Source organism: Oncorhynchus nerka, linkage group LG4 (genome assembly GCF_034236695.1).
Source record: "Oncorhynchus nerka isolate Pitt River linkage group LG4, Oner_Uvic_2.0, whole genome shotgun sequence".
Taxonomy (NCBI): Eukaryota; Metazoa; Chordata; class Actinopteri; order Salmoniformes; family Salmonidae; genus Oncorhynchus; species Oncorhynchus nerka.
This window is the reverse complement of record NC_088399.1, coordinates 93,438,521-93,451,872: the sequence shown is the minus strand read 5'-3', so window position 1 is coordinate 93,451,872 and position 13,352 is coordinate 93,438,521. Positions and strand designations below refer to the sequence as shown.

General features: G+C 42.9%; 1 protein-coding gene across 1 annotated transcript; it reads left to right on the top strand.

Annotated features, from left to right (window-relative positions):
* Window positions 1–2,423: 2,423 nt before the first annotated feature.
* Window positions 2,424–4,023, top strand: LOC115116549 (toll-like receptor 13). The gene is made up of 2 exons (XM_065018042.1): window positions 2,424–2,963; window positions 3,470–4,023. The coding sequence occupies exons 1-2, from the start codon at window positions 2,431–2,433 to the stop codon at window positions 3,708–3,710; spliced, it is 774 nt and encodes a 257-aa protein (XP_064874114.1). The 5' UTR covers window positions 2,424–2,430; the 3' UTR covers window positions 3,711–4,023.
* Window positions 4,024–13,352: the final 9,329 nt, after the last annotated feature.

The window sequence follows — 13,352 nt, the reverse complement described above, 5'->3', positions numbered from 1 at the left end:
TGACTTGCGACAGGAATAATTGCGACAGGAATAATTGCGACAGGTATAATTGCGACGGGTATAATTGCGACAGGAATAATTGCGACAGGAATAATTGCGACAGGTATAATTGCGACAATTATAATTGCGACAGCTATAATTGCGACAGGTATAATTGCGACAATTATAATTGCGACAGCTATAATTGCGACAGGTATAATTGCGACAGGTATAATTGCGACAGGTATCAAACAAGTCCATAGGGTTGAGAGTGCTTGATGTGTCTGGGAATCCGTTGGACATCTCCGTCGTCACAGGAAGTGTTTTTCCAAACCTTCAGAAGTTAGACTTAGCCTACTGTGGCCATAATGGAAGCGGGCAATGGGATGTGGCAGACAGGTGTTTTCTGAGGAACGTGTCGAGTCTTGACATGAGTAGTTTCCACATGTCTCTGGAGGTTATGAGCATGTTGCTGTAGAGCTTCGACTCCCTGTTAGAATTCCTTTCTCATTTAGGAATAGAGACGCCTGCCTATACAAAAGTCCTCGCCAATATTGCCTGCCACATACCTACGTTGAGAATACTCCAATTTAGATATAACAACATCAGTTTTGTTTCTGGGGAACTCCTGCAGTCCTGCACCCAGATGACAGATCTGGGAATCTAATATAATAATATGATTGATCTGTCTGACTCTTCATTCTAGCAAATGAAGCAGCTGCGAAATCTGGAATTGGGAAACAACATGCTTTCACCTGTGCTAAAAGCCACAATCTCCCCACTTGGGATGTCCTGGATCTCAGCTTCAATAGAATCAATAAACTAGAATGCTCAGATTTCACCTGTGCTAAAAGCCACAATCTCCCCACTTGGGATGTCCTGGATCTCAGCTTCAATAGAATCAATCAACTAGAATGCTCAGATTTCACCTGTGCTAAAAGCCACAATCTCCCCACTTGGGATGTCCTGGATCTCAGCTTCAATAGAATCAATCAACTAGAATGCTCAGATTTCACCTGTGCTAAAAGCCACAATCTCCCCACTTGGGATGTCCTGGATCTCAGCTTCAATAGAATCAATAAACTAGAATGCTCAGATTTCACCTGTGCTAAAAGCCACAATCTCCCCACTTGGGATGTCCTGGATCTCAGCTTCAATAGAATCAATAAACTAGAATGCTCAGATTTCACCTGTGCTAAAAGCCACAATCTCCCCACTTGGGATGTCCTGGATCTCAGCTTCAATAGAATCAATCAACTAGAATGCTCAGATTTCACCTGTGCTAAAAGCCACAACTTGGGATGTCCTGGCTCAGCTTCAATCAATCAACCCACCTTGGCCACAATCTCCCCATGATGTCCTGCTTCAATAGAATCAATCAACTAGAATGCTCAGATTTCACCTGTGCTAAAAGCCACAATCTCCCCCACTTGGGATGTCTCAGCTTCAATAGAATCAATCAACTAGAATGCTCAGATTTTACCTGTGCTAAAAGCCACAATCTCCCCACTTGGGATGTCCTGGATCTCAGCTTCAATAGAATCAATAAACTAGAATGCTCAGATTTCACCAATAAAACTGGACTCACACAACTCTTCCTTCACAAAAACAAAATCCCTCAATTTGAAAGCTGTGTGTTCCAGGATGTGAAGTCCTTAAAGGTCCTAAACATTGGAACAAACCAAATGCTGGCCTTGAGTGATGCTTTCAAGAATGTTTTTCAAAAACTAGAGATCTTGGATTTGCGAGGCAATAAACTAAGTTCTGTCAGAAAAGAAGACTTTAACAGCTTACAATCACTCAAGGAATTGCTTTTATTCAAAAAATCTAATTAGCAGTTTAGAAGATGGCGGCATTTGAGGTGATGGTCAACCTTTTAGAAGCCTTACTCTTTCAGCAAATAGAATCAGTCAAACTGAAACTATAGACCGGGTGATCAGAGGCCGAACACGCTTAACCAGCCTCAGTATTTCTTCCAATCACATCAAACATGAAACAGATGATAAACTCAACCCTCCACCCTTCTATCACCTGACATCATTCAAGATTCTATATATCTTCAGCCAACGGATGGATAATAAACCATCAAACTTTCTTGAGGGTCTGAAATGTTTATCAGAATTCAGGGCAGGGTATCAGAATATTAAGTCTCTGCATCCAGACACATTCATTCATACCCTCCAATTGAGGTACCTTGACATCAGCAATAATGTGTTCTCAACCCTCACTCCAGAGCTGTTTCTTCCAATGCCAATCAAATCAGCAGACTATATCTGTCCAAATCTCAACGTCAGTCTTTGGATTTCCTCATACTAGCCAATCTATCTCAAGTTGCATTTCCGCTGTTGGAAAACAACCAGATTAGAGAGATCAATGAGACATTGATTCGTTCTCTCCCTGCCGTAACGTCCTTGAAAATGAATAATAGCCCTTTCATATGTGACTGTAGAAATGCTTGGTTCATCCAGTGGGTGGAGGACAATAAACCAAACACAAGTTGGTGAAGCCCATGACTATAACTGCAGCTATCCAGACAATCTGAGGGGCACTAAACTGTTGGACCTTTCGTGTTCAGTAGACGTAGGCTTCTTCTACTTCCTGTCCACCACTTCTCTGGTCCTCCTCACCCTGCTGGGGTCCATCATCTACCATCTCCTGAGACGGCAAGTTGTCTATTCCTTCTTCTTCTTCTTCGTGGCATTTCTCTACGACACCAAGCGGAGGAACAGGCGTGCAGCTTATCAGTATGATGCCTTCGTCTCCTACAACACCCACGATGAGCCCTGGGTCCCGAGGGAGCTTCTGACAGAGCTGGAGGGGCAGCAGGGCTGGAAGCTGTGTCTGCACCACCGGGACTTCCAGCCAGGCAAACCCATCATAGAAAACATCACAGATGCCATCTACTGGAGCCGCAAGACCATCTGTGTGATCAGCCGTCACTGTCTGGAGAGTGAGTGGTGCTCCAGAGAGATACAGGTGGCCAGGTGGGTCTAACAATCTTCAATTACAGTTATAAGAATATTTTGACGATAAATACACAACACAGAGGATGGAAGGACTAAAAACTAGAGTACTAATGGTCAATAGGGAATTGTAAATATGAGTTGGTTTTCCGTTAAACAGCTGTTTAGAAACTGTGGAATGTCAGTCCTGAACTCAGAGCTACGTTCTGTACATTGAGTCTGGAGCAGGACACTTGTTATTTGGCCATTGGCCCAGTTGTACTGCAAGGACTAAACCCCATGCTAGGGTGGGGGGTTATAAAATGGTATCCTGTCCCTTTGTTCTGTAGAGAATAGCTGAGGACAGGGGAGACTGAATATCTACCTCCCAGCATAACATGTATGATTTGTCCTTCTCAAATAAATCTATTTTTCTCCCCGATTTGCTTTGGAGTTTGTGTTATTGAAGAATAACATCAACTGCTAACACAGTACACATAAACACACATATACTGTACTTCATAAAGACTTTCTACTTTACTCTCCAGCTTCCGTCTGTTTGACGAGCAGAAGGATGTGTTGATCCTGGTGTTTCTGGAGGAGATCGCAGACCAGCAGCTCTCTCCCTACCACCGCATGAGGAGGCTGCTGAAGAGAAAAACCTACCTCAGCTGGCCCAGAGCTGGGGAGTACGCCGGGGTCTTCTGGCAGAAACTACGGGTGGCTCTGGAGACCAGGGACTGCCCTGCTGAGCAGAACCCAATCCTCACTGGGGTGGAGAGATGGTGACAGAAATAAACTAAATGTACTAACCTTTAACCTATATGTTCATCAGACATGTTATGATATAAACATGACTGAACGTTATTGACAAATACTAATGCATCTTATATAATTAGAAATTCAGCTAATTTACTTGCGTATAGTTACATGCCTACCCAGCTAGCAAAATATTGAACCAAATGTGAAGTGGGCCAATGAATGCAGATGCAGATTGCTATAAGTTTGCTCTCAGGGTCATTTTTTATTAACTTGCTTAGCTTTGCCTAATATCATTGGTGTTTTTTCTTCTTCGAGTAAGATAAAAATGTACAATTATTATGACAAATAGTGTCCTACCTTATTTTTTTGTTGTTAATTTGTCAAAATCCTTTTGTGTTTAGGATGAATACAAGTTTATAATAGTCACACCTTTGTCACACCTTTGTCAGTTATGCTTCATTTGAACTAGCAAGCCAGCTAGCTAATGCTAGCTACCTGACAAGCTAATGAAGATAACTATTGCTAGCTAGCTGACAAGCTAATGAAGATAACTATTGCTAGCTAGCTGACAAGCTAATGAAGATAACTATTTCTAGCTAGCTGACAAGCTAATGAAGATAACTATTGCTAGCTTGCTGACAAGCTAATGAAGTTAACTATTGCTAGCTTGCTGACAAGCTAATGAAGATAACCTTTGCTAGCTAGCTGACAAGCTAATGAAGTTAACTATTGCTAGCTAGCTGACAAGGTAATGAAGATAACTATTGCTAGCTAGCTGACAAGCTAATGAAGATAACTATTGCTAGCTTGCTGACAAGCTAATGAAGATAACTATTGCTAGCTTGCTGACAAGCTAATGAAGATAACTATTGCTAGCTGACAAGCTAATGAGGATAACTATTGCTAGCTTGCTGACAAGCTAATGAAGATAACTATTGCTAGCTAGCTGACAAGCTAATGAAGATAACTATTGCTAGCTGACAAGCTAATGAAGATAACTATTGCTAGCTAGCTGACAAGCTAATGAAGCAAAACACTCAGATGAAGATAACTAACTTAGCTAGCTGGTTAGTTTGCTAGATTCAATTCACATGATGATCTTGATATAATTTTAGCTACACACACTATCCTTACAGACTCTGTAATAAACAGTGGGGCTTGAACCACCAATGATTACAAGGCAAGCAGGATGATGCAGACCTCCAAGAGCGGTAGTACAGAGTGCGATTACACACAACAGGGCTCCTTCTGACGTCGCAATTAAAGGGGGTAGGGTGGCACATCCACCACTAGAGGGCGCGCCATCTCCATAAATGTCAGTGAGTGTTCAAAAACATTAGGAACACCATCCAATATTGAGTTACACCTCCTTTTGCCCTCAAAACAGATCCAATATGCCGGGGCATGGACTCTACATGGTGACAAAAGTGTTCCACAGGGATGCTTGCCCATATTGACTCCAATGCTTCCCACAGTTATATCCAGGTGGCTGGTAGACCATACTTGATGCACAAGAGGAAACTGTTGAGCATGAAAAACCCAGCAGCGTTGCAGTTCTTGAGTTACTCGAGACGGTTGCCATGCCACCCACTACCATATCCCATTCAAAGGCACATACATCTTTTATCTTGCCCATTGACCCCCTGAACGTCACACATACATACACAATCCATGTCTCAATTGTCTCAAGGCTTTCAAAGCTTCTTTAACCTGTCTCCTCCCCTTCATCTAGACTGTTGAAGTGGATTTAACAAGTGACATCAACAAGGGATCATAGAGTTCACCTGGATTCACCTTGGTCAGTCTACCCCCCCCCCTCCCTGGACTCCCCTATGGACATTCCCTAATGGACTCCCCCTCCCTGCTGCTCCCCTATGGACATTCCCTAATGGACTCTTACCCCCCTTCCCTGCTGCTCCCCTATGGACATTCCCTAATGGACTCTTACCCCCCCCTTCCCTGCTGCTCCCCCTATGGACATTCCCTAATGGACTCTTACCCCCCTCCCCCTCCCTGCTGCTCCCCCTATGGACATTCCCTAATGGACTCTTCCCCTATGGGCCCCCTTCCCCCTCCCTGATGCTCCCCCTATGGACATTCCCTAATGGACTCTTACCCCCCCCCTCCCCCCCCTCCCACACTGCACACCAGTTCAGTTTGTATGGACATTCCCCTAATGGACTCTTACCCCCTCCCTGCTGCTAACTAACTATATATCCAAATCTATGGACATTCCCTAATGGACTCCTAAAACCCCCCCTCCCTGCTGCTCCCCTATGGACATTCCCTAATGGACTCTTACCCTCCCCCTTCCCCCCTCCCTGCTGCTCCCCGGGTGGACATTCCCTCAAATGGACTCTCACAGTAGTTGTCGAGGGTGCAGATCATTAAGAGTATCTCTACCGCATTAAGAGTATCCTGCTGTCTCTAGAGAGTTGAAAGAGCAGGTCTGGGACAGGTAGCACGTCCGGTGAACAGGTCAGGGTTCCATAGCCGCAGGCAGAACAGTTGAAACTGGAGCAGCAGCACGGCCAGGTGGACTGGGGACAGCAAGGAGTCATCATGCCAGGTAGTCCTGAGGCATGGTCCTAGGGCTCAGGTCCTCCGAGAGAGAGAAAGAGAGAAAGAATTAGAGAGAGCATACTTAAATTCACACAGGACACCGGATAAGACAGGAGAAGTACTCCAGATATAACAAACTGACCTTTGCCCCCTGACACATAAACTACTGCAGCATAAATACTGGAGGCTGAGACAGGAGGGGTCAGGAGACACTGTGGCCCCATCCGATGATAGGGCCAAACAGGAAGGATATAACCCCACCCACTTTGCCAAAGCAAAGCACAGCCCCCACAACACTAGAGGGATATCTTCAACCCCCAACTTACCAACCTGAGACAAGGTCGAGTATAGCCCACAAAGATCTCCGCCACAGCACAACCCAAGGGGTGGTGCCAACCCAGACAGGAAGATCACGTCACTGACTCAACCCACTCAAGTGACGCACCCCTCCTAGGGACGGCATGAAAGAGCACCAGTAAGCCAGTGACTCAGCCCCTGTAATAGGGTTAGAGGCAGAGAATCCCAGTGGAGAGAGGGGAACCGGCCAGGAAGAGACAGCAATGGCTCCAGAGCCTTTCCGTTCACCTTCACACTTCTGGGCCAGACTACACTCAATCATATGACCCACTGAAGAGATGAGTCTTCAGTAAAGACTTAAAGGTTGAGACCGAGTCTCCATTTCTCACATGGGTAGGCAGACCATTCCATAAAAATGGAGCTCTACAGGAGAAAGCCCTGCCTCCAGCTGTTTGCTTAGAAATTCTAGGGACAATTAGGAGGCCTGCGTCTTGTGACCGTAGAGTACGTGTAGGTATGTACGGCAGGACCCAATCAGAAAGACAGGTAGGAGCAAGCCCATGTAATGCTTTGTAGGTTGCAGTAAAACCTTGAAATCAGCCCTTGTCTTAACAGGAAGCCAGTGTAGGGAGGCTAGCACTGGAGTAATATGATAAAATTGGTTGGTTCTAGTCACGATTCTAGCAGCCATATTTAGCACTAACTGAAGTTTATTTAGTGCTTTATCCGGGTAGCCAGAAAGTAAAGCATTGCAGTAGTCTAACCTAGAAGTAACAAAAGCATGGATTAATTTTTCTGCATCATTTTGGACAGAAAGTTTTTTATTTTTTGCAATGTTACGGAGATGGAAAAAAGCTTTCCTTGAAACAGTCTTGATATGTTTGAAAGATCAGGGTCCAGAGTAACGCCGAGGTCCTTCACAGTTTTATTTGAGACCGACTGCACAACCATCAAGATTAATTGTCAGATTCAACAGAAGATCTCTTTGTTTCTTGGGACCTAAAACAAGCAGCTCAGTTTTGTCCGAGTTTAAAAGTAGAACATTTGCAGCCATCCACTTCCTTATGTCTGAAACACAAGCTTCTAGCGAGGGCAATTTTGGGGCTTCACCATGTTTCATTGTGTCATCCGCATAGCAGTGAAAGTTAACATGATGTTTTCGAATGACATCCCCAAGAGGTAAAATATATAGTGAAAACAATAGTGGTCCTATAACGGAACCTTGAGGAACACCGAAATGTACAGTTGATTTGTCAGAGGACAAACCATTCACAGAGACAAACTGATGTCTTTCCGACAGATAAGATCTAAACTAGGCCAGAACTTCTCCGTTTAGAGCCATTTGGTTTTCCAATCTCTCCAAAAGAATGTGGTGATCGATGGTATCAAAAGCAGGACTAAGGTCTAGGAGCACGAGGACAGAGCAGAGCCTCAGTCTGACGCCATTAAAAGGTCATTTACCACCTTCACAAGTGCAGTCTCAGTGCTAGGATGGGGTCTAAAACCAGACTGAAGCATTTCGTATACATTGTTTGTCTTCAGGAAGGCAGTGAGTTGCTGAGCACAAGCGTTTTCTAAAAAAATTGAGAGGGATGGAAGATTCAATATAGGCCGATAGTTTTTTACATATATTTATATATTTTATATTTTCTGGGTCAAGGTTTGGCTTTTTCAAGAGAGGCTTTATTACTACCACTTTTAGTGAGTTTGGTACACATCCGGTGGATAGAGAGCCGTTTATTATGTTCAACATAGGAGGGCCAAGCACAGGAAGCAGCTCTTTCAGTAGTTTTGTTGGAATAGGGTCCAGTATGCAGCTGGAAGGTTTAGAGGCCATGATTATTTTCATCATTGTGTCAAGAGATACAGTACTAAAACACCCTAGTGTCTCTCTTGATCCTTGGTCCTGGCAGAGTTGTGCAGACTCAGGACAACTGAGCTTTGGAGGAATATGCATATTTAAAGAGGAGTCTGTAATTTGCTTTCTAATGATCATGATATTTTCCTCAAAGAAGTTAATTCATTTATTACTGCTGAAGTGAAAGCCATCCTCACTTGGGAGACTATCTATCTATCTATCTATCTATCTATCTATCTATCTATCTATCTATCTATCTATCTAACTATCTAACAATCTATCTATCTATCTATCTATTTAATAATTCAATTCAAGGGGCATTATTGGCATGGGAAACATGTGTTAACATTGCCAAAGCAAGTGAGGTAGATAATAAACAAAAGTTAAATAAACCACAAAAATGAACAGTAAACATTACACACAGAAGTTTCAAAACAATAAAGACATTACAAATGTAATATTATGTATATACAGTGGGGCAAAAAAGTATTTAGTCAGCCACCAATTGTGCAAGTTCTCCCACTTAAAAGATCTGTAATTTTTCATCTAGGTCTTAACTATGACAGACAAATTCATTAAAAATCCTACAATGTGATTTTCTGGATTTTTTTTCTCATTTGTCTGTCATAGTTTAAGTGTACCTATGATGAAAATTACAGGCCTCTCTCATCACACTTCCCTGACCCACCGTTCAGTACAATATTTTTGACCAGAATCAACTTTATTTGCTAAAGTACAATTACACATCCTCAGAATGTTACCTGGTGATATGGTGCTGCTAGACAACATACTCAGAATGGTACCTGGTGATATGGTGCTGCTAGACAACATACTCAGAATGTTACCTGGTGATATGGTGCTGTTAGACAACATACTCAGAATGTTACCTGGTGATATGGTGCTGTTAGACAACATACTCAGAGTATTACCTAGTGATATGGTGCTGCTAGTGTTAGACAACATACTCAGAATGTTACCTGGTGATATGGTGCTGCTAGACAACATACTCAGAATGTTACCTGGTGATATGGTGCTGTTAGACAACATACTCAGAGTATAACCTAGTGATATGGTGCTGCTAGTGATAGACAACATACTCAGAATGTTACCTGGTGATATACAGTGGTGATATGGTGCAAATAAAGTATTACCTAGTGATATGGTGCTGCTAGTGATAGACAACATACTCAGAATGTTACCTGGTGATATGGTGCTGCTAGACAACAGAAGTATTACCTAGTGATATGGTTAGACAACATACTCAGAATGTTACCTGGTGATAGAATGTTACCTGGTGATATGGTGCTGCTAGACAACATACTCAGAATGTTACCTGGTGATATGGTGCTGTTAGACAACATACTCAGAGTATTACCTAGTGATATGGTGCTGCTAGACAACATACTCAGAATGTTACCTGGTGATATGGTGCTGCTAGTGTTAGACAACATACTCAGAATGTTACCTGGTGATATGGTGCTGCTAGTGATAGACAACATACTCAGAATTTACCTGGTGATATGGTGCTTAGACAACATACTCAGAATGTTACCTGGTGATATGGTGCTTAGACAACATACTCAGAATGTTACCTGGTGATATGGTGCTGCTAGACAACATACTCAGAATGTTACCTGGTGATATGGTGCTGCTAGTGTTAGACAACATACTCAGAATGTTACCTGGTGATATGGTGCTGCTAGACAACATACTCAGAATGTTACCTGGTGATATGGTGCTGCTAGACAACATACTCAGAATGTTACCTGGTGATATGGTGCTGCTAGACAACATACTCAGAATGTTACCTGGTGATATGGTGCTGCTAGACAACATACTCAGAATGTTACCTGGTGATATGGTGCTGCTAGACAACATACTCAGAATGTTACCTGGTGATATGGTGCTGCTAGACAACATATGAATGTGCTGTTAGACAACATACTCAGAATGTTACCTGGTGATATGGTGCTGCTAGTGATAGACAACATACTCAGAATGTTACCTGGTGATATGGTGCTGCTAGACAACATACTCAGAATGTTACCTGGTGATATGGTGCTGCTAGACAACATACTCAGAATGTTACCTGGTGATATGGTGCTGCTAGTGTTAGACAACATACTCAGAATGTTACCTGGTGATATGGTGCTGCTAGTGATAGACAACATACTCAGAATGTTACCTGGTGATATGGTGCTGCTAGTGTTAGACAACATACTCAGAATGTTACCTGGTGATATGGTGCTGCTAGTGATAGACAACATACTCAGAATGTTACCTGGTGATATGGTGCTGTTAGACAACATACTCAGAGTATTACCTAGTGATATGGTGCTGCTAGACAATATACTCAGAATGTTACCTGGTGATATGGTGCTGCTAGTGTTAGACAACATACTCAGAATGTTACCTGGTGATATGGTGCTGCTAGACAACATACTCAGAATGTTACCTGGTGATATGGTGCTGCTAGACAACATACTCAGAATGTTACCTGGTGATATGGTGCTGCTAGACAACATACTCAAAATGTTACCTGGTGATATGGTGCTGCTAGACAACATACTCAGAATGTTACCTGGTGATATGGTGCTGCTAGTGATAGACAACATACTCAGAATGTTACCTGGTGATATGGTGCTGCTAGACAACATACTCAGAATGTTACCTGGTGATACTAGACAACATACTCAGAATGTTACCTGGTGATATGGTGCTGCTAGTGTTAGACAACATACTCAGAATGTTACCTGTTGATATGGTGCTGCTAGACAACATACTCAGAATGTTACCTGGTGATATGGTGCTGCTAGACAACATACTCAGAATGTTACCTGTTGATATGGTGCTGCTAGACAACATACTCAGAATGTTACCTGGTGATATGGTGCTGCTAGACAACATCCTCAGAATGTTACCTGTTGATATGGTGCTGCTAGACAACATCCTCAGAATGTTACCTGGTGATATGGTGCTGCTGCAGAATGTTACCTGGTGATATGGTGCTGCTAGACAACATACTCAGAATGTTACCTGGTGATATGGTGCTGTTAGACAACATACTCAGAATGTTACCTGGTGATATGGTGCTGCTAGACAACATACTCAGAATGTTACCTGGTGATATGGTGCTGCTAGACAACATACTCAGAATGTTACCTGGTGATATGGTGCTGCTAGACAACATACTCAGAATGTTACCTGGTGATATGGTGCTGCTAGTGTTAGACAACATACTCAGAATGTTACCTGGTGATATGGTGCTGTTAGACAACATACTCAGAATGTTACCTGGTGATATGGTGCTGCTAGACAACATACTCAGAATGTTACCTGGTGATATGGTGCTGCTAGTGTTAGACAACATACTCAGAATGTTACCTGGTGATATGGTGCTGCTAGTGATAGACAACATACTCAGAATGTTACCTGGTGATATGGTGCTGCTAGTGTTAGACAACATACTCAGATTGTTACCTGGTGATATGGTGCTGCTAGTGATAGACAACATACTCAGAATGTTACCTGGTGATATGGTGCTGTTAGACAACATACTCAGAGTATTACCTAGTGATATGGTGCTGCTAGACAATATACTCAGAATGTTACCTGGTGATATGGTGCTGCTAGTGTTAGACAACATACTCAGAATGTTACCTGGTGATATGGTGCTGCTAGTGATAGACAACATACTCAGAATGTTACCTGGTGATATGGTGCTGCTAGACAACATACTCAGAATGTTACCTGGTGATATGGTGCTGCTAGACAACATACTCAGAATGTTACCTGGTGATATGGTGCTGCTAGTGTTAGACAACATACTCAGAATGTTACCTGTTGATATGGTGCTGCTAGACAACATACTCAGAATGTTACCTGGTGATATGGTGCTGCTAGACAACATACTCAGAATGTTACCTGTTGATATGGTGCTGCTAGACAACATACTCAGAATGTTACCTGGTGATATGGTGCTGCTAGACAACATCCTCAGAATGTTACCTGTTGATATGGTGCTGCTAGACAACATCCTCAGAATGTTACCTGGTGATATGGTGCTGCTAGTCAACATACTCAGAATGTTACCTGGTGATATGGTGCTGCTAGACAACATACTCAGAATGTTACCTGGTGATATGGTGCTGTTAGACAACATACTCAGAATGTTACCTGGTGATATGGTGCTGCTAGACAACATACTCAGAATGTTACCTGGTGATATGGTGCTGCTAGACAACATACTCAGAATGTTACCTGGTGATATGGTGCTGCTAGTGTTAGACAACATACTCAGAATGTTACCTGGTGATATGGTGCTGTTAGACAACATACTCAGAATGTTACCTGGTGATATGGTGCTGCTAGTGATAGACAACATACTCAGAATGTTACCTGGTGATATGGTGCTGCTAGACAACATACTCAGAATGTTACCTGGTGATATGGTGCTGCTAGTGTTAGACAACATACTCAGAATGTTACCTGGTGATATGGTGCTGTTAGACAACATACTCAGAATGTTACCTGTTGATATGGTGCTGCTAGACAACATACTCAGAATGTTACCTGGTGATATGGTGCTGCTAGACAACATCCTCAGAATGTTACCTGTTGATATGGTGCTGCTAGACAACATCCTCAGAATGTTACCTGGTGATATGGTGCTGCTAGTCAACATACTCAGAATGTTACCTGGTGATATGGTGCTGCTAGACAACATACTCAGAATGTTACCTGGTGATATGGTGCTGTTAGACAACATACTCAGAATGTTACCTGGTGATATGGTGCTGCTAGTGATAGATACTCAGAATGTTACCTGGTGATATGGTGCTGCTAGTGATAGACAACATACTCAGAATGTTACCTGGTGATGTGGTGCTGCTAGTGATAGGCAACATTTAGAGACAGACTACAGTGTCTCCTGACCCCTCCTGTCTCAGCCT